Source organism: Entelurus aequoreus, linkage group LG23 (genome assembly GCF_033978785.1).
Source record: "Entelurus aequoreus isolate RoL-2023_Sb linkage group LG23, RoL_Eaeq_v1.1, whole genome shotgun sequence".
NCBI lineage: Eukaryota > Metazoa > Chordata > Actinopteri > Syngnathiformes > Syngnathidae > Entelurus > Entelurus aequoreus.
This window is the reverse complement of record NC_084753.1, coordinates 20,725,496-20,748,559: the sequence shown is the minus strand read 5'-3', so window position 1 is coordinate 20,748,559 and position 23,064 is coordinate 20,725,496. Positions and strand designations below refer to the sequence as shown.

The window sequence follows — 23,064 nt, the reverse complement described above, 5'->3', positions numbered from 1 at the left end:
AAAACCAGGTCACCAACAGGAGCAGAAGAGCACATAACTACTTTGATAAAGTTGAAGCTTTTTTTTGTTAAAGAAGTTTCAGACGAAAGCACCCATTTAATGACATTTGTAGCCTAGAGGTCTTGCTCATGAATCAGCTCCCTGTGTCTCTTATTGGAAATTAACGCAACAATACAATTCTAAAATTGACTGCAGTCATTAAAAATTCAGAAGAAGACGGCATATTTTTACCAAAGTGTTTCAATACTGCTCTTGCTTTTGGCAACAGACACATAAAAGTAGAAGAAAAAAAATACAGTTTTGTGGACAGAAAAAAAACCCTCACATATAGTATATCATGGTGTAAATTGTAATAGATGGATTCAGACGACTGGTTCAACATGTAGCTGCATCACCTGAAGCCAAATTAACAGTCTAGTGGCCACATCTCGAAAGGCCATTTGCGGTTGATTAGCTTTATGATTGTAATTAAACACAAATGAGAAACATTATACTTGCAGTCACCTCCATCTTCACTAATGGCCGGGATATCTAAATTAACAATTTTCCACAAAAGAAATTAAGTAGACACCCATGGATAATAAACTAACCCTTTGACCTCACAGAAACCTCAGGAAATATGACAGAAGAAGTAACACATTTAGACTTTCAAGTAGAAAAAGTGCAGTGAAAATGCTTAAAGTCAGAACTCCTACTTACAAGCTAACATTTTACACCACACAACAATGGCACTGCCCATAGAGATGCATTGAAAGACAAATAAAATGTTTTTTTTTTACATTTGACATTAGAGGAAGTACAGCAAGGTAACACTTTTCACCTTCACGGAAGGGTTTTTGAATGAGCCCAAGGCACATTATATAAATACAATAGACAAAAAAAAACGCAAAAAGGTATTATGTGGCAAGAAAAGGATGCAATATTGATACTAATATATGTATAACATTTTTCAATATATGCAAATTGGGTGTGGTGGGAATATTTGGGCACCTCACGATTCAATTACAATTTTGGAGCTACGATTCAAACGTAAATGTATTATTTATGTATTTTTTATTATTATATTGTATATAATTGTTATTATATATAATCAATTTATTAAATTTGATTATCAATATCTATAGAAAGCTTCTCCTTTATGGTTTGAGTTTATTTCGAACATGCATACAATTATAACATGATACATCACAATTTCCAGTTTGTCTTTTCAACATGTTTAAAAAGGAGTAGGAAGAAGCAGAGCTAATTTAATCCTACCCCTTTTCAATTTCATAGCAATTGCTAACACTTGTTCACTTCCTGTTCTCAATATATTCACACTATACTTAATAAATAATACAATTAAAATAATAACAATGAAAAAAATGTAAACAAATAGTGAAGTAAATTGTATTTTATATAGTGAATGAGATTATCAATAAATTCAAAATGTTAGTTTTTTCTTTGTGCTTTGTAAACACTAAGTTTGTTTCTTAAACTGGATCATGTTATTACATTGTTTGATTTCATTACTTAATCCATTCCATTATGTAATTCCACATACTGATATACTAAAGGTTTTAGGTGTTGTACGTGCATACAAATGTTTTAAGTTACATTTTTCTTTGACTGCTGACATATGAAGTATTACCTCATTTGCGGTTTTTGGATGTGTATGCACAGAGCATACAGTAGATATATATGTTGAAGGCTAAAATACATGAGAACTGTAGCTGCCTGCTAATTGATGAAATAAATAAAAGGTCCGTACTTGGCGAGCAGGTTTCCTGTTTTAATATCTGTGCCTTCTGAAACCACGGAATGGAAAGACACTTTGCAACCAGATGTGTCGTCACATTGTGGCCATAATTAGCTCTACTGATTTATTAATCTACTTGCTAATTTCCTCTTTTTAGCTGGTTATTCTCTGCTGTAATGTGGTTCCTATTAGCCTTCTGTTGAAGTGTACAGGGCATTATTCTTTCCTTGTTTCACTACTCAACATTCAAACTAGCTTAAAGCAGCGGTAGGCCTGGGTGATATATCCTCTTTATTGATATGTTCAAGTTTTTTGTTACAGACGATTTTTTTAAAAATGAAATTATTTTGCCCTTATGAGCTTTCGCAGCTTGCGCCTTCCCACAGCAAACAAACACAGGCACACATACACACTACTACTATCTACAAGGGAAAAAATCAATAATTGAAGTGACAACCTTCAGATTGCAATCCAAACAATACCCCACTTGTGGACCAGAAGATATGACAGCCATGGCAGCACATTCAATGTCTGTATTAACCAAAAGTAACATAATCCAGTGAAAATATTCAACAGAGCTGCTGTAACTGCCGACAAACTGCTAAGCTAAAAAACACAACTGAGTTCATGCTACTCTGTCTGGGCGCTGACCTCACACGTCGTTTGGCAACAGACACCGCCTTTTAAAGGCATGCACGCACAAAAGTCTGCATTTATCCACTTCACTTACTGAAACTATAGTCCTCTCAATGTTTTACTTGATTACTTATCTACATACAATGTATAATACTCAATTTTATTTTTTTACAGAAGTATTTTATTCAGGACAGAAGTTATTAAGTTTTCACTTTAGTAATCTCAATGGCAATGTACAATGTTAAATTTTTCTTAACTGAAGTATTTTATTCAAGACAGAAGTATTGCTTCCCAGCTCCTAATTTAGTTATTTGAACATTATTGCATAAATAACACAATATATATCGGGTCTAAAAAGATCAACATTATACAAAACATAATTTTGCCGAGAGTAAGATGCAATGTCATTTAAAACTACTAGTATTTGATAAATTAAAGCAAAACTTGTTTTGAATTATTATTGTCATTTGTATTAGATGTTTTGTTTTTTTTGTTTTTTAAAGTAGGGAACATTTTGGAAAGAAACGTAAATCAATTGTTTTGTGAAAAAATCTGAGATTTTATTTGTATGTCGTATCGCTCAGACCAGGGGTCGGTAACCTTTTTGGCTGAGAGAGCCATGAAAGCTAAACATTTTAAAATGTATTTCTGTGAGAGCCATACATTTTTTAACATTGAATACAACTAAATGTGTGCATTTTTAAGTAAGACCAACATTTTTAGAGTACGATAAGTCTCTTATTCTTTTTTAATAACATTGTTATTCTGAAGCTAACCAATAATGAATAAAATACTTCTTACCATTAATTCGACTCCTTGAACAGGTGCGGTAGAAAACGTATGAAAATGCATGAGAATGTTTCATATTTTGAACGTTATTTTTAACACTGTGATTACCAGCGGAATTGTTCATTACTTATCGTGTTAAGCAATGTCAGCTAAGATTTATCTGAGAGCCAGATGCAGTCATTAAAAGAGCCACAGGTTCCCAACCCCTGGCCCAGACCTACGAAGCGGCTAACATAGCTTATCCTCTTATCCTGCCTCTGTGTGTGTCCACGCTAAACCGTCTGTATTACTTGAACATACATAAATAATGGATATTTGAACATTTGTGCATACTTGCCAACCCTCCCGAATTTTCCGGGAGACTCCCGAATTTCAGTGCCTCTCCCGAAAATCTCCCGGGACAACCATTTTCCCGAATTTCTCCCGATTTCCAGCCGGACTTAAGGCACGCCCCCTCCAGATCCGTGCGGACCTGAGTGAGGACAGCCTGTCGTCACGTCCGCTTTTCCTTCATATAAACAACGTGCCGGCTCAGTCACGTTATAACATCTACGGCTTTTGGCGAGTGCACAACTGCACAAACAACAAGAAGGAGACGAAGCAGAAGAACGAAGAAGACACAGTCATGGCGACGACGAGTGACAGAGAACAGAACGAGGATGGACAATTCAAGCATAAACTCACTCCTTTCCTGCAAATTAAATTTCAAAGATGCTGCCTGTAATAGAGTGATCTAAGTTGTTTGTTGCCATCTCCTGGTGAATGTTGGGAATAGTCTTCTGTGGTTACTTTTTGGTTGGCCAACGGTTTACGTTGTATTGCGCACCCTGATGGCAAGTGTGGGAGTTGGTTCTGAAGTATGAAGTAAAGAGACGTAACTTCGTCACCTCGCCTGGTTATTGACTCCAACCCAGAATATTACACTGCCCATAACTACGCTCCTTCAAATGCTGTGCTACTGGCTGCAAAGCATTGCACTTTCAAATACAACAATGAGTAGAGGAGTGTTATGTGTGTATATGTGTAAATAAACGAACACTGAAATTCAAGTACAAACCCCGTTTCCATATGAGTTGGGAAATTGTGTTAGATGTAAATATAAATGGAATACAATGATTTGCAAATCATTTTCAACCCGTATTCAGTTGAATATGCTACAAAGACAACATATTTGATGTTCAAACTGATAAACATTTTTTTTTTTTGCAAATAATCATTAACTTTAGAATTTGATGCCAGCAACACGTGACAAAGAAGTTGGGAAAGGTGGCAATAAATACTGATAAAGTTGAGGAATGCTCATCAACATTTATTTGGAACATCCCACAGGTGAACAGGCAAATTGGGAACAGGTGGGTGCCATGATTGGGTATAAAAGTAGATTCCATGAAATGCTCAGTCATTCACAAACAAGGATGGGGAGAGGGTCACCACTTTGTCAACAAATGCGTGAGCAAATTGTTGAACAGTTTAAGAAAAACCTTTCTCAACCAGCTATTGCAAGGAATTTAGGGATTTCACCATCTAAGGTCCGTAATATCATCAAAGGGTTCAGAGAATCTGGAGAAATCACTGCAAGTAAGCAGCTAAGCCCGTGACCTTCGATCCCTCAGGCTGTACTGCATCAACAAGCGACATCAGTGTTTAAAGGATATCACCACATGGGCTCAGGAACACTTCACAAACCCACTGTCAGTAACTACAGTTGGTCGCTACAACTGTAAGTGCAAGTTAAAACTCTTCTATGCAAGGCGAAAACCGTTTATCAACAACACCCAGAAACGCAGTCGGCTTCGCTGGGCCTGAGCTCATCTAAGATGGACTGATACAAAGTGGAAAAGTGTTCTGTGGTCTGACGAGTCCACATTTCAAATTGTTTTTGGAAACTGTGGACGTCGTGTCCTCCGGACCAAAGAGGAAAAGAACCATCCGGATTGTTATAGGCGCTAAGTTGAAAAGCCAGCATCTGTGATGGTATGGGGGTGTATTAGTGCCCAAGACATGGGTAACTTACACATCTGGGAAGGCGCCATTAATGCTGAAAGGTACATACAGGTTTTGGAGCTGTCGTAGAATTTCTGACCTTTTGACCTATATTTCTTGTCTTTTAAGAATGTCCGCTCATTTTCAATTCTCTTCTATTTTGTGCCATTGAATGGACCAGTTGTGGGACAAAGGTGAATATGGAGTTATGCCAACCTGTCTACAGAATGTTTAGAATTTCCAAATATGACTAAGAGATACAAGGTTGTTTTGGAACAGACAAAACCAAAACAAAACAATCATGACGCACTAGATAAAAAACAGTGACGCACAAGAGACATATAAAAAATGACAGAAGACCGGAACTCGACAGTGATTTTAGCTTGTGTGTGTCTTGTTTGCTCTGGAGTACATGTGGTCTGTCTGCACGGCCAACTCAATTCAACCTGCACTTCTGATAATAGGTAAATAAATTTGTTGTACTAAACTACTTTTGTTGCCTGCTTAAGCTTCGGACAATCCACTACACAAATTGGCGTCACGAACAGGATGGCTCAGAAGCTACAGGTCGACAGCCGCTCCCGCTCTCTCTGTCAGGCAGACAGTGTGTTGCACGCGCGCATCACAAGGTAAGCAGTTTGCTTTAAAGTGTAAACATTTTCTGCCTGGAGAGAGCCGGATCGATAAGTCTAATTGCTGAATCTATTTTTGATAAAAGATAGGTTTAGTCAGGTTCTCCAAAAACAACCTGGAATGGGGTAAATTATGGTTGGATTGAGTTGTTTTATATGTGATAATTTGTCTGTGTGTTTGTTGAAAACTTGTGATTTCTTGTTTTTCACATAAGGGGATTGTTGATAGAATTTTGGTGGTTCGGAGTGTTTTTGAAGCATAGACGATGTGAGACGAAAAATTTCTTTTAACCTCTTCATCCTTTGTCGTTGTTGGCAGAGGATGCTTCTTGCTGCAAGTGCATCAGATTAGTCAGAGTTGGATACAGCTAAATTATAGGCAAGATTTGCTAACTGGTGTTTGAGTTTGAGTTTATTTCAAACATGCAAGCATACAACATGATACATCACAATTTCCAGTTTCTTTTCAACATGTTCGAAAAGGAGTAGGAAGAAGCAGAGCTTATTTAATCCTACCCCTTTTCTTTACATAACAGTTGCAAAACTTTTTGTTCACTTCCTGTTCACAATTTTTTCACAGTAAACTCCATAAGTAATCACAATAAAAATAAATAAATAAATAAATAATAGTAAGAATTTAATAATAATAATTGGTGAAGTAAGTCATATTTCATATGATGAGATAAGTAAGATTACTTTATGAATGAATGAATGGATGGATGAAATAAATTGAGAATGTTTGTCATGGTTCTTCTTCTTTGTACTTTGTAAACACTTTAAGTTTGAAGAGTTTCTTGAAGTGTATCATATTAGTACATTGTTTGATTGCTTTGCTTAATCCATTCCATAATTTAATTCCACATACTGATATACTGAAGGTCTTAAGTGTTGTACGTGCAAACAAATGTTTTAAATTACGTTTTTCTCTAAGATTATATTTCTCCTCTTTTTTTGAGAAGAATTGTTGTATATTCTTGGGTAGCAGGTTATAGTTTGCTTTGTGCATAATTTTAGCTGTTTGCAAATTCACTATGTCGTGGAATTTCAGTATGTTTGATTCAATAAATAAAGGGTTTGTATGTTCTCTATATCCAACATTATGTATTATTCTAACTGATCTTTTTTGTAACACCGTTAATGAATGAAGTGTACTTTTGTAATTATTTCCCCATATTTCTACACAGTAGCTCAGATATGGTAACACTAGTGAGCAGTAGAGAATATGAAGGGATTTTTGGTCTAGAACATGTTTTGCTTTATTCATTATTGACGTGTTTCTTGCAACTTTATGTTGTATATTTTTTACGTGAGATTTCCAGTTCAATTTATCATCAATCATTATACCTAGAAATTTGGTTTCGTTTACTCTTTCAATTTCTATTCCGTCTATTTGTATTTGTGTTTGACTTTCTCTTCTACTGTTACCAAATAGCATTATTTTAGTTTTACTAAGATTCAACGATAGTCTGTTTTTGTCAAACCATCTTTTTAATTTCTTCTGTTATTATTTGTATTATCTCCTGTGTGTTCTCTCCTGAACATTTGGCCCATAAAAATTGATGACATCTATGAAGGTGCGACATATCTGTTTATGTGGAAACTGCAGCGGTGGGAAAAGCCTCTTATAGGTGACCGCTCATTGACTCCGGTAAAGGAGATCAACTGAGCGGATAGCTGTCACGACAAATTTGGAAATTTGCTGCAAATAGACAGGTATTGATCGGGCTGCATATGGTAGAGCTTTGGTGAAACTTGGTGAAACTGTATGGACTGACCAGACACGAGTCTGTAGGATTGTTGGGTGATTCCCCGTGGTCCTACTGGGCGTTAGGCCAGGTTTTTCCGTGTTGGTCAGGGAGGAAACGCAGGTGCTGCTCCAATGAAACGGGTTAATCGCCGTTGTATGAGCAATGATGGAACCTGGTTTTTGTGATATGAGACGGCCGATTCCACAAAAGCACGCGTGCATTAGTTGTTTATATTTGTCCGGACATGGGGTGGTATTGTAATTTATAAATGTGTGTATAATGATGAATGCTGAAACGTGTGTGTATTGAGTGAGTCAGTTTATGTTGGTACATTTAGATATATGCGTAATTTAATTTTTGTGTAGCACCTGGTTTCTTATCACACTTTTTCTCACAGCCCCGCTATCTGTAAAAGTTGGGAAATTGTCTAAAATGTGTGTGCTTGTGAGAAAGTACACAAAGTTTATGTACAGAAAACATATGAGTGAATGATCTATCCATTTAATTATCTTATTCCGCTCTCGGGGGTTGGATCGCGGAGGCAGCAGCCTAAGCAGGGAAGCCCAGTACTCCCCCTCTTTGGCGCTGCGAGCGAATTCCAGTCATTTGAATTTGTTTTTAACTGTGCTGGTGATTGTGACTGTGCGATATTATAGTTGTAAGAAGGCATTAAAACTATAAATACGGAAAAAAGGCTCTCGCTAGCGCTCTCTGGAAAATTCTCTGTGTGTGAGTGCGTGTGTGACGCATATAAAAAAAAAAGGAGTCTCAGCTGGGAGACATTTTGAGATAAGAGTGTGTCATTGTGACGAGGCTGTGTAAGTGACAGCTGCACGAGACTTGGTTCGAAGAGGAGTGACAATGTTAGGATAGCATTGAGCTAGGATAGCATTGAGCTAGGTTAGCATTAAGCTAGGTTAGCATTGAGTTAGCATAGCATTGGATTAGATTAGCATTGAGCTAGTTTAAAAATAAAAATAAAATATATATATATATATATATATATATATATATATATATATATATATATATATATATATATATATATATATATATATATGTATATAGTGGACAGCTGTACTCAAATCTGAAGAGAAGGCTGACAGGTTGGTTTTGATAATAGGAAAAATAAAATATACTGTATATGAATAAATAAACATTTAAATATCAATACATACATTTGGACTGGGACATTTAAGCATTGGTAAATTCATTAGTCATTAATTATGTGTGTAATATACTGTATTGAACAGCCGTGTTGCTTATCTGATCCATCCAGTTCCTGTGTGGAAGTTGAGACAAACACACACGCACGCACATCATAGATTAGAACACATTGTAGCTTTGAATTAATAATGATATAGCAAACACATTAAATAAAATTTAATTAAATTTAATAAAGGTAAAATGATTATTTAATTATATTGACATTTTAATTATTTCAAGAATAATCACGATGAAGTAAAATTTTAATTTATATTCTAAAACTTCTAAAAAACATCTGTGCAAACTGTGAAACATGTAGTCTGAAGAAGTACAGATAAGAGTCGCCAACACTCAGCGCCTTAGTCAAAACAAAACGTAGAGAAGCGTTAAACAAATTCTAATCAGAAGGAAGACAGACCAAAATATGAGAACTTAAGTAAACAGACAGCAAGTAAACCAGAAATAATAATGTAAATAAATAACAAAGAAAGCAAATTTCTATGTGACATTGGTGCATGTAGAATTACATGTACAGAATAAAACAAAATGGAAACAACTGTCTGCAAGATAAGCATGACGTCATGAATTGTGCTCGGGTTGACAATAGATAGATAGATGGACAGATAACACGTTATTGATTCCTTCAGGAGAGTTCCCTCAGGAAGAAGAAGTAAAAAGTAAACAGTAACTAATAAGGGTATAAATGGAAACAAAATAGAAAAATATTACAAGGAGAATAAAAATGGAACAGTAAAATAAGAGAAACTAGGCAATAACGACCATTATATAAAAAAGTATTGCACTGTTATTGTTTTGCATTCCCTGTCACCTCCCCCCTCTTGTTCTTTACTCGGAAACATAATTGCCATTGTTTCAAAATTAAATTATCTGAACATTCAACACATTATGACATATAAAAAAAAATTGATTGGTATGATCATAGTAGAATGATTTGTGTATTATTGAAATGAGCCTTTTAAGTTTAAGTATTGGGTCTATATTTCTTCTATAAACATTTCCCCAAACTTCAAAACAATGTGACATATGGAAAAATAAATGAATAATATAACATGTGCAGACATTTCTTATTCAGCATGTGTTTTACTTTATACCGAATAGCAATGGATTTGGATATTTTTCTTTAATATGTTCAATATGCGGCTTCCATCATATTAATGATCAATTACTATTCTCAAGAAGTTAGTTCATATACTCTGTCAAGTTACTCTTTCTGGTAAAGATTTAGTCTTATTAATTTCTACATATTGAGATCTATTACTTAAAATAACTACTTAACCACTGTTGTGAAACACCTTTCTAATTTATGGGAGTATTGGGATAGGATTGAGGAAGATGTCTGCTGTGGTGGTGGTTAGTTTGGAAATTAATTTAATAAAAGTAACTTTAAAGTGCAGTCTGACATTTTTAGTTTGGAGTAATTTATATTTTTAATTAGACATTGCATTCCACCATACGTCTGAAAGGTGGCCTTGTGAGGTGTTTGTGCTGCGATATCAGGACAGCTGGCACAAAACAATGTGTGTGTGTGCATGTTGTGACTAGTGTGAAAGAAAAGATAAGGAGAAACGTGAATAAAAACATTCTTTTGTTTTGGAGAATATCACGCACAGCGGGAGGTCAGAGTGCAAGCATGACAGCTTGCTCGCGCCTACTGATAGACAAATGATAGTTTAAATTAACTTATAGATCATCTTTAAGTGAATTAAAAGGGTAATTAAATACACATGAAGTAGTACGTATAATCTTTGAATTAAGGTTATTGATTAGCATTTAATGGGATAGTTAAGACTGTAATTTTAAAACGTGATATGCAAAATTGAACTAACCGAGAGGATATGAAAACGATGGGTGTACATGTTTTGAGTTCCAAATTCTGGAGGGAAAAAACCTCAACAAAACGTAAAACCATACAGTCGGACTTGGGTGGTAGTCACGGAATTGTCCTAGGTCAAGCTAGGGTGGAAACTGTTATGCAGCCGGGGGACTGCCAACTTCTCTGAACAAGACAAGCTCCAAAGTTGTAGCCAGAACATGCTCACAAAAAATACAGGTGTGACAGAGGACGCCCACAGCAGGACGAACAGCAGGATACAAACAGACCCCTGCTGGACATAAGTGTCAACGGACAATGTTCAACACAATCTTTGAAGCATTCCTTTGTGGTCAACCTGCACACACCTTGTAATGACCTGCTTTACGAACTGTGCCCTGACAATTCAATACCGCACAGAAGGAACTTCCTGATGTTGCCTGACAGCACGACAACAGCTGACAACTACTGGGGACGCCTCCCAGGAACGAATGGAGGACGGGGACTGCTCCAACAGTCCTAGCACTGGCTGCCACCCAAACCGCCAAAGTGTATGATCTACAATTAGACGACTCATAATAGGAGCCTTTTGACTCTTATATATGGTGGGACTCAAGGTATGGCCGCTCATGTGAACTATCCTTTCAACAATTAACATGGTATAAGATGGACAACTAATGACCCACATTGTTCCTTTGCTCTCTGTCCTGCCTACGAAACCAAAAATTTAGGTCAAATGATAAAACAGGGCGTAGCTGCCGCTGATTGAACCGATACGCAAATACCACATTTTCAATTATTTTGGTTGTCTGTTAAAAATATAGCTATGGGCTGCAATTTGGACATTCCTGCTGTAGGCTACAAGGAGCTAGCAGCTACACAACAGCTGAGCTAAAATAAAATTTAAGCATATCAAAAAATTGTAGTTGCTTATTACATACACAAAGTCGCTTAGAGACAGAAGTCTGTAGAAAGTATTCAGTAACAAACTTTCTACCACAGGAAACATACTGAACAAATACAGCAGTTACTGTCAGACTCTAATCCGTATTACCTTGTCTGTCAGAGACATGGTTAAAACCCACAACACCTTTCGTTCTAATTAATGTCCCGGGGGACAAGATTACAGAAAAGACAGATCGAGTGACAAAGGGGGGAGGAATTATGATTTATGAAAGGGAAAACATTAAAAGTAGATCAATTTCAGTATGTTGAAATTAAAATCACATTTTCCTCATAAATGTATTTCAAGGTAATTGTAGTATACCGACCGACCACAGCTAAAGACATTTTTCTTGATTCATTTTCAGACATCCTCAAACAGCATAGTATGAAAGAAGTAACGTCATGGGGGACGTTAATCTGGACTGGTTAAATAAGACGCGTAGAAAGAAACTTAAGGATATTATAAACGGCTTCTACATGATACAAATGATAAGCAGCCCTACTAAAATTACAATTGGATGACAAAAATCAAAGAGATCATCTGTAAATACACTAATACAAAACCAGAAAGAAGAGTGCTAAAATAAAAATACCTTGGATTAATAAAACAATTTGGATTCTAATAAAGACATCGGGACTCAGCTCTCAAAAGAGCAATTAAAACAGGTCTAAATACAGATCGTATGATTTTAAAAGTTTGAGGAACAAAGTTACAATGTTTATGCGGAAGTCTAAAGCTGACTTTCACTTAGAATTAATCAAAGCTGCAAAAGGGAACATTAGAAAGTTATGGAAAACCAGATACAAACTTACGGGAAGAGAGCAAACAAGAAACAACACTATAACATTGAATATCAATGGCGCTACTATCACAGACAGTCTGGACATAAGTAATAATTTTAATGAACATTTCATCCAGTCTGTACAAACCCTGAATAAAAAATCCCTCAAAATCAGTGCAAATAATTGTCATTTATTCAGGATGGACTAATTTTAGAATTAACAAATGAAACAAAGTTAAACAAAATCTTCACTGCATTATCAGACTCACGATCTAGAGGTATATATATGGGTTGGACACTATCTTCCTAAAAACATATAAGGATTGTATTATTGCTCGTATAACAACAATTGATAAATAAATCAATAACGGAAAACACTTTCCCTACCACGTCGAGAAACTGCTACTATAATTAAATCCATAAAGCAGGAAATAAAGAAGACCAGAACATGTACAGACCAATTAGCCTTCTCCACGTTATAACAAAAGGAATAGAAAATTTGAAGTTAAAAAGTGGCTTTGGAGCAATCAAGGCTGCTCACACGGTCACTAAGAGGGGCATTATGTTGACACATCAATTTAATGAATATTATATTTATCCATGAGAGCATTTTTGTTGTAGATTGTGAGGTATGGCTGTTAAAATCTTGGTTGTTGTTACGAATGATGACAGATGTAAAAAAGAGCATGTATTGTCTTTGTGTGATGATTTAAATAAGGTGTGGTTGTATTGTATATTAAGAATGTGTCCATGAAGGGGCATTTTATGACTTTTCCTAAATGTGATTACATGCTACAGTATAATTATTTTTTAATTAATTATGAATGTATATATTTATTATGATTAATTAGTGTCATAATTGTATTGCTTGATTTTTGGATCCCTTTAATTTAGGTAGCCAGGGATGCAGATGGAAAGTAGCTATTTAGATATAATCTGGTACAGAACATATCTGTTTCTGAACTTAATGTTTCTGTGCATTGTCCCATCATAGATAGACTAAATTAAATACAACTATTTAGTGAATTATTGAGGCCACAATAATTCACAAGATGTTGTAAAATATCAAAGTACTATTGCAAAAGCGAACAGTGACCTCAAACATGACCTGTCCTCCGCCTCTGTTCTTGCTGCGCTTGACTATCAGCTGCCTTTTCTTTTTCTTGGATGTTTCTAAAACTACTAATACTACTACTACTACTACTATTACTATTACTACGACTAACACTGTCCCTGTTTCAGGGACAGAGGGGGGAGGTGAGTTTGGATTGGGTCAGGTTTGAGCGTGTTGAGGTTTTATTTAATCGATATGATCAATCCGGTACAAGGATAAAGGAACGTAATGATTTAGATTGACAAGTGCAGTGGTTGGCGGAAGCAACCCCAACCTCAAAGGAGAATGCCAATTCAGTAATTAAATATTTTGTGAATTATCTAATATCCCGACATGGTTTCCCCAAAAAGATTAGGTCAAACAACGGCACCTATTTTAAAAAAACAGGTTATCGTCTTCAGTCACAAGATCAGCACTTCTCAGGACCAGCAGCTTCCTAGGAAGGCGGAAAGACCATGAGACCAAAATGGTATGTTTGGAAAATGTAGAATTTGTGTGCCAGTTCCTCTGTGCAGATTTGAGGATGAAAGCAGCCACTCCAGATTCCCTTGCACTCGCTAAGAGGGGCACGGTCAAAGCCGATCCAGGACCAACACCCGATACCTGACTGGAAGGAACCGAGAGGAGAGACAACACCTTGCCAGCGATGACGAGAACGACTAAGGTTGCCAGCCAATATGTGTCCGTCGGGACTCCAGCAGCTGTGGAAGGAGGCCCTGAAGCAAGCCGAGGGCCTGGACCAAAGCCCCACGCCCCATACTCTGCCCAGCCTTCCCCAAAGCCCCCACAGCTCCAACTCTACGTGAGTTTTCCCCAAAGCGGCCAGCACGCACATGCCATTGCACAGTCTGCCCAATGGACTGAACCACACCCAAAGAAGAGACAGAGACAGACTGTTTGAGTGGATCTCTTTCTTCACCAAGGCAGCCAAAAGCCCAACGAGGTCTACAAGCGGTGTAGAATCCCATTTCCAATCAATTGGTAATCAACAATATTGGTAACTACATTCATTGCAAATGCCGGAAAAAATATTTTTGCAAATGTCTTACAGTCATAAGTCTATATACATTCATCTATTTATGTTCAATGATGTTCATGATCAAAGTATTTGTTATTCCTTTACTAAATCAAAGGGTAGGCCACTAATTGTGTTCTGTGAGATGGTTTTACTGCAGGCTGGTAACAGCGATCGCTCTGAAGGAGGGTCACAGACGGAATTTTTGCCTCGTATAAAAACATTGAGGTTTTTGCCTCTATCTGTGGTAGAGATTTAACTTAGTGGTCTACATCAGAAATTGTTTTGGTCCAGGGTCTTAAGACCCTGGAAGGAGGGTATGTCGTAGAATTTCTGACCTTTTGACCTATATTTCTTGTCTTTTAAGAATGTCCGCTCATTTTCAATTCTCTTCTATTTTGTGCCATTGAATGGACCAGTTGTGGGACAAAGGTGAATATGGAGTTATGCCAACCTGTCTACAGAATGTTTAGAATTTCCAAATATGACTAAGAGATACAAGGTTGTTTTGGAACAGACAAAACCAAAACAAAACAATCATGACGCACTAGATAAAAAACAGTGACGCACAAGAGACATATGAAAAATGGCAGAAGACCGGAACTCGACAGTGATTTTGGCTTGTGTGTGTCTTGTTTGCTCTGGAGTACATGTGGTCTGTCTGCACGGCCAACTCAATTCAACCTGCACTTCTGATAATAGGTAAATACATTTGTTGTACTAAACTACTTTTGTTGCCTGCTTAAGCTTCGGACAATCCACTACAGAGCAACATATGTTGCCATCCAAGCAACGTTACCATAGACGCCCCTGCTTATTTCAGCAAGACAATGCCAAGCCACGTGTTACATCAACGTGGCTTGAATGGCTTCATAGTAAAAGAGTGCGGGTACTAGACTGGCCTGCCTGTAGTCCAGACCTGTCTCCCATTGAAAATGTGTGGTGCATTATGAAGCCTAAAATGCCACAACAGAGACCCCCGGACTGTTGAACAACTTAAGCTGTACATCAAGCAAGAATGGGAAAGAATTCCACCTGAGAAGCTTACAAAATGTGTCTCCTCAGTTCCCAAACGTTTACTGAGTGTTGTTAAAAGGAAAGGCCATGTAACACAGTGGTGAACATGCCCTTTCCCAACTACTTTGGCACGTGTTGCAGCCATGAAATTCTAAGTTAACTATTATTTGCAACAAAAAAAAAAGTTTATGAGTTTGAACATCAAATGTCTTGTCTTTGTAGTGCATTCAATTGAATATGGGTTGAAAAGGATTTGCAAATCATTGTATTCCGTTTATATTTACATCTAACACAATTTCCCAACTCATATGGAAACGGGGTTTGTATTTATTGTATTTATATGTATATATATACACATAATAAAATACATATATATATATATATATTAGGGGTGTAACGGTACGTGTTTTGTATTGAACTGTTTCGGTACGGGGGTTTCGGTTCGGTACGGGGGTGTACCGAACGAGTTTCTAAGCTAAAGTCTTAACAAGCTGCTTTGCTTCTTCTGCCTCTGTCTCAGCACCCAGCATTTTCCCACCCACACAACCATCTGATTGGTTACACAAAAAGCGGTAACAGCCAAGTCAGTGCTTCAGCGTCGAGCAGATAGGTGTTTAGCAGGTGAGCATCAGGCAGCGTACTCTCCCCAAATTAAAATAAACACCTCCCAGTCAACTACTAGTAACATCACTATGAGCCCGTTGACGTTCTGAAACTTAAACTGCAGCTCAGCTCGCTCGCAGTCCTGGCTTGAGGTGAAGGCTAATTAGCTGTTAGCGTAACGTTAGCTCATTTTGCGGTGTGTGTGTGTGCGTGTGTGTGTGTAGTCTCTCCTATTGCTATTGTACTATTTTTTCAGCTATAGTTACATTAATCATTAGTAATGGAGCAGCCTAGTTTTGAATGGCAGGGTCCCTGCTATCACATGTTGATAAAAATATAACATTTACATAATAAAAATCAACTACAGTGAATTCTAGCTATAAATATACTCCTCCCCCCTGAACCCCGCCCCGGCCCCGCCCACTTCAACCCCAATCTCCCGAATTTGGAGGTCTCAAGGTTGGCAAGTATGCATTTGTCCATCAATTCAACATTTTCCTCGTTCCAGTCTTGATGCATTGAAGAATCAATAATGTCCCGCCTCTACAAATTATGATGACGCCATCCTGAACCCCACCACAAATAAATCACAGTTCTGTGGGGAAACACCAAACTGTATATGCTAGTTATTGTATGAATATAATAAAACAATACAAAAGAATGTACTACTAACAACTACAGTAGTTTTATGAAGTAAAGTAATAAACATGTACAGCATTTACATTGGAAACTGGACTTTCACACTATCTTCTTCCAGCTGCTTCTCTGTCAAACACACCATCAAGAGTTTTTACATATTTTCATGGATATATGTCCACCGTTTAGAGATCATTTTAACATTCTTGGCTGGCGTTAGACTCATTCTGCTTCAGCATGATGCAGACTAGCAGTGGTCAGCACTGTCCTTCACATTCACTTTATTTGTTCCCATGGGTGGAAAACCAAGTATTGTCCATCTCGAGCTTCAAGCTTCCACCACCAATGTGTGAATGGGGAGCAAATGAATGATGGGTTCTCAGTTCTCACTGTTAAGTGCTTTGAGTGTCTAGAAAGGTGCCAGATGTTTTTGAGGTCGGGCCACAGAAGCTCCAACTGGGATATTTCCTACATTTTAGCAGAGAGCGGCATAACTTTAAAGAAAAGTAAAAGACTCACCGTGTTCCATCAGCTTTCCAGCTGACTTTGTATGGTTTTTGCTCCAGGAAAGAAAGGTTTTGTTTATCCATCGATACGGGCTGTGCACCAGGAAAGCCAGAACTGTAATCACAAAAAACACCATTCATTACATGACCTCTCTATCCACAACATGCATTAATTTCACTTATCGGCTTTTAGTCTTCATGACATAGGAAGCTTTAATGAGTGTTTTCATGAAAAGGCAGTCTGAACCGAGCTGTTCTTTATTTGCCTGTAAATGCTTTATTTACAGAGGTTTACAAGTATTATTTGAAGACACTGACAAGAGCAAATACAAACTTCATAGGGAAAAAAAACACTAACTTAATTAATTACACGATCATGTATCGGCATCATAAAACATTTACTAGCTGTACAGGGAATGTTTAATTAAGAAAGTGTACAAACATCTAAGCCAGGGGTCCCCAAACTTTTTAATCTCGCATTGGGTTAAAAAAATAAATAAATAAATAAAATAAAATAAAACAATTTAAAAAAATTAAAATTAAAATTATATGTATATATATATATATATATATATATATATATATATATATATATATATATATATATATATATATATATATACATATATATATATATATATATATATATATATATATATATATATATATATATATATATATATATATATACATATATATATACATATATATATATATATATATATATATATATATATATATATATATATATATATATATATATATATATATATATATATATATATATATATATATATATATATATATATATATATATATATACACTACCGTTCAAAAGTTTGGGGTCACCCAAACAATTTTGTGGAATAGCCTGATTGCACAAGGGTTTTCTAATCATCACTTAGCCTTCTGAGCCAATAAGCAAACACATTGTACCATTAGAACACTGGAGTGATAGTTTCTGGAAATGGGCCTCTATACACCTATGTAGATATTGCACCAAAAAACAGACATTTGCAGCTAGAATAGTCATTTACCACATTAGCAATGTATAGAGTGTATTTCTTCAAAGTTAAGACTAGTTTAAAGTTATCTTCATTGAAAAGTACAGTGCTTTTCCTTCAAAAATAAGGACATTTCAATGTGACCCCAAACTTTTGAACGGTAGTATATATATATATATATATATATATATATATATATATATATATATATATATATATAGGTTCCGAGTGCGATGGGAAAATGCATTTGTAGACAATAAGATTTGCCTCAGCGGCTAGGAGACACCGAGAGTAACAAGCAGTAGAAAATGGATTAGAAAGGACAGATTAAAAAAAAAAAAAAAAATTTTTTTAAATATATATATATACACTACCGTTCAAAAGTTTGGGGTCACATTGAAATGTCCTTTTTTTGAAGGAAAAGCACTGTACTTTTCAATGAAGATAACTTTAAACTAGTCTTAACTTTAAAGAAATACACTCTATACATTGCTAATGTGATAAATGACTATTCTAGCTGCAAATGTCTGGTTTTTGGTGCAATATCTACATAGGTGTATAGAGGCCCATTTCCAGCAACTATCACTCCAGTGTTCTAATGGTACAATGTGTTTGCTCATTGACTCAGAAGGCTAATTGATGATTAGAAAACCCTTGTGCAATCATGTTCACACATCTGAAAACAGTTTAGCTCGTTACAGAAGCTAAAAAACTGACCTTCCTTTGAGCAGATTGAGTTTCTGGAGCATCACATTTGTGGGGTCAATTAAACGCTCAAAATGGCCAGGAAAAGAGAACTTTCATCTGAAACTCGACAGTCTATTCTTGTTCTTAGAAATGAAATTTATTCCACAAAATTGTTTGGGTGACCCCAAACTTTTGAACGGTAGTGTTTATATACTTTTTTTTTGTCATGGGGCTTCCCGCGGGCCTGGATTTTGGGACCCCTGATCTAAGCTATTATTTAGCATGTAGTCTGTATTTATTTATAGATTATACAATGTTTCAGTTAGTTTGTACTTCTTCTGGTATTCTACTTCTTCCTACTCCTTTTAATAGACATGTTGAATTGTGCAAGTGTAGACATAAATTTTTATTTTATTTTCTAAAGCATGTTTGACATAAACTTTCACCAATGTTTTAAGGCATGGTAAATGGTAAATGTGTTATACTTGTATAGCGCTTTTCTACCTTTTTGACCTCGGGGCCCAACTTTTCCACTACTGAGGGGGCTGGATCCCACTCAAATATTGACACTGAATTAGAGTCTTCCTCTTGATGTTAATCGTATTGAATAACTATATTTAGGATACTTGCAGTTGAACAGGATAAACCCAAAAATAAAGACCTAAAACTAAATATTAATCAACAACACTGCAAAAGAAGGGACTCATAAAAGCAAATTAAAAATAAATTCATATACAATTACGCAGTGCTATAATGAATTCATTCTAACTAAATTAACAATAAATAACAATAATGGACATGTTTCTTAAATAAAATTAAAGTGAAAATACAGTGTTACCACTTTAGTCACTTAATTTAAGAAACATCTCTGGCTCTAGGTGCAAACTTATTCTATTTATTTGATATTGTCATTACTGCCACAAGTGGTGGAAAAGTATATTACAACTGAGTACCGCCGAGTACTGACCACAGCTGGGAAACATTTTTGGCAGCCCTTTCGGGGGGCGCTCGCGGGCCAACCATGGGCCCTATTGTTAAGAAATACTGTTTTGAGGAACATTTTTGTCATACAAGTGTAGAAAAAAAGTTAACCGCTGAATTGTCAAACTTCACCTGTTTTGATTGTTGCTGCCTAAAATGCCTGAATTGCTGGAGCTTTTTCAGAAAATTGCAGCAAATTTCCTTTCAACAACATTGAATCAAATTATGATTTGATTAATTTGTTATAAATGTTTTAAGTGTTCCTTGTAACCTTAACCTAAAAAATCACAGGAATGTAACTAACAAAAATTTGAAAATATGTACTGTTTTGATATTTTACTTGTTTTATACTGCACAGACTTAAAAATAAACACTAGATAGATGGGAGTAAAAGCACATACTCAGAGCTCATCGTCAAATGACTGTACAGTTTTAAATCCATCCATCCATTTTCTACCAATAGTCCCTTTCGAGGTCGCTACCCGTTTGTGTGAATGGGTGAATGCAACATATAATGTAAAGCGCTTTGGGTATCATTCCAGGTATAGTAAAGCACTATATAAATACAGACCACTACCATTTAAATGTTGCCTCTTTGCTAGGTTAGAATTGTTAATGACAATCTGTTCTTACCTGCCTTAACCTGGATAAATAAAGGTTCAATAAATACATGTAAACAAGAAGGGGTGTGTTAATAAATGCTTATATACTAAATTAGGTCTGGACGATTATGGCAAAAATAATAATCACGATTATTTTGATTGATATTGTAATCATGATTAACTACACAATAATTCATTAATTTGAAAACATTAGTATTCATTGAACCACCAAAACTGAACTTTAAATATAGTTAAAAACAAATACAAATTAGTAACGAATATACCACACCAAGGAAAATAATAATCAGTGTTTCCCTCACATTCATTTATTTGTGGCGGCCCGCCACGATAGAATTACGTCCACCACAAATATATATATATGTATATATATATATATATATATATATTTTTTTTGTCCTGTCCAGCTTCTCAGGCAAATCATATAGTTGATGTAGATGCCCATATAGGCTGTTCAGATTTACTTTACAAAAGAGAAGTGTAGGATACTTCTCTTGTTGCCTTATTTATGATAAATGATGAATGGGTTGTACTTGTATAGCGCTTTTCTACCTTCAAGGTACTCAAAGCGCTTTGACAGTATTTCCACATTTACCCATTCACACACACATTCACACACTGATGGCGGGAGCTGCCATGCAAGGCGCTAATCAGCAGCCATCAGAGGCAAAGGGTGAAGTGTCTTGCCCAAGGACACAACGGACGTGACTAGGAAGGTAGAAGGTGGGAATTGAACCCCAGTAACCAGCAACACTCCGATTGCTGGCACAGCCACTCTACCAACTTCGCCACGCCGTATTTTACCACTACTGTTTTCTGTTTATTTGTTACTGACTGTGGCAGGACACCTCTGCCTCTGTTTCACTTTATGTTGCTGGTAAATAATATGGTTGTAGTAGTAGGCTAAAGTTAAATTATTTAGTATGCACTAATTAAAGGGGCAGAGCTTAAGAGACATTTTAGCTTTTATATTTTATAAGATATATTTTTTGTAAGAACCACAATTAACAAATATATTTCAGTGAATAACTTATTGTTCAAATCTGTATATAAATATGTACATAAAGTGTTGTAATTATATTGTAAAATGGATGGATGGATGGATGGATGTACGTTTAAAACAAAACTGTTATTATTAATTAGTAAGTATACTTTTTTGAGCCTTTTTAGAGAAAATCATATCATTGTAGTAAATTATGCAAATTACTCGATGATGTCATGGTGACCACGCCCACAGCCACGCCCCCACCGCCACAGGTATCTTGGCAGTTTATGGGAAACACTGATAATAGTAATAACAATACATTTAAATAACAAAATAAGTATTCAGACCGGGCTATGATTGTGAAGGGGTAAGTGTGCTTTGCTGTCATCCTTAGCTTGACGGGTAAATAAAGGACTTCAGGCTGTACAAAAAAAATTTAAAAAGACAGCGCAGCCGCGACAGCCAAATTGCTCTCCTCCTGTTTGTAAGTTAATGTTACATCTATGATGTCGTTCACAACAACACAAGCAAATGAGATGTGCTGTGGGTGTATAGACTGTTCTTGCTGGCTTTAGCTTTGTAGTTTAGTTGCTGTTTCAAGTGGCCATCTCATCGTTGTTAGTTTAAGACGTGTTTCTGGGCTGAATGAGGGTTCCCGGACACATTATTTTTCCAAACAAATGTTCCTTCTCCTCAAAATGGGCCCCATTCAGCAATAAGCTCCTAACTTTCATCTTATCTTTCTTCCTAAGTGATTTCCTAAGAGGAGTCCATTCAATTTCATGACGTGTTCTTAAACGCCGAGATTGTTCCCACCTGCTGTTCTTAAGTTGCTGAATGCCAAATGGTTGGCGCGCACGTGTCTATCATAATTTGCATTGAAACATGCCCTTATTTCTCCAATATGCATATGTAAACACCCTTAATTCCGTAATTTCCATAGGTAAACGCCCGTAATTCCCCATATAAGGCCACAATTCCGGCGGAAAAGCCAAACATCAAACACACGGAGAAAACACAAACAGATTACAGAACAGAAATTCGTATTATCCCGCGGGGGAAATACATAATTTCAAAATGTAAGTTTAAGAAAGGGGGGACTACTGAGGTAGCCTAAAGCGTTCAAATAAATATTCGTCACTTCGGGCAAATAGGTCTGCATGGTCGTGAAATATGCGCTCCCTGCTCAGGGCACGATCTGCGGCATCTTGCAGTAGCAGCAAAAGCATGATGATTGTTTGTGTGTGTGTGTGTGTGTGTGTGTGTGTGTGTGTGTGTGTGTGTACGGTATTTTGAAATGTCTATGTATTGCTCATTTTGCTATATGTCTGTCTGTCTGTCTTATCTATATCTATCTCTATCTTTCTATCTATGATATTAATTTAACATTAGACAATAGAAGTAAGGGAACTTATCACACTTAAGAACAAATAGGCCACCCTAAGAGTGCTCTGGAGCACTCGTAGATTTTGTTTTTACCTACGAACAAATCCCAGCTAAGAAAACATTGGTGAATACAAAAATCTCCTTAAAAACTTCGTAAGAGAGCCTAAGAACAACATTTGTTCTTAAGAACGGTTGCTGAATGGGGCCCATTGACAGCATC

General features: G+C 36.3%; 1 protein-coding gene across 1 annotated transcript in view; it reads right to left on the bottom strand.

The window, feature by feature from the left end:
- Positions 1-23,064, bottom strand: part of rngtt (RNA guanylyltransferase and 5'-phosphatase) — a 266,774-nt gene that overhangs the window by 206,484 nt on the left and 37,226 nt on the right. Inside the window, exon 8 of the mRNA XM_062034453.1 lies at positions 17,195-17,296. Within this exon, the coding sequence (XP_061890437.1) occupies positions 17,195-17,296 (102 nt within the window). The remainder of the gene's footprint in view (positions 1-17,194; positions 17,297-23,064) is intronic.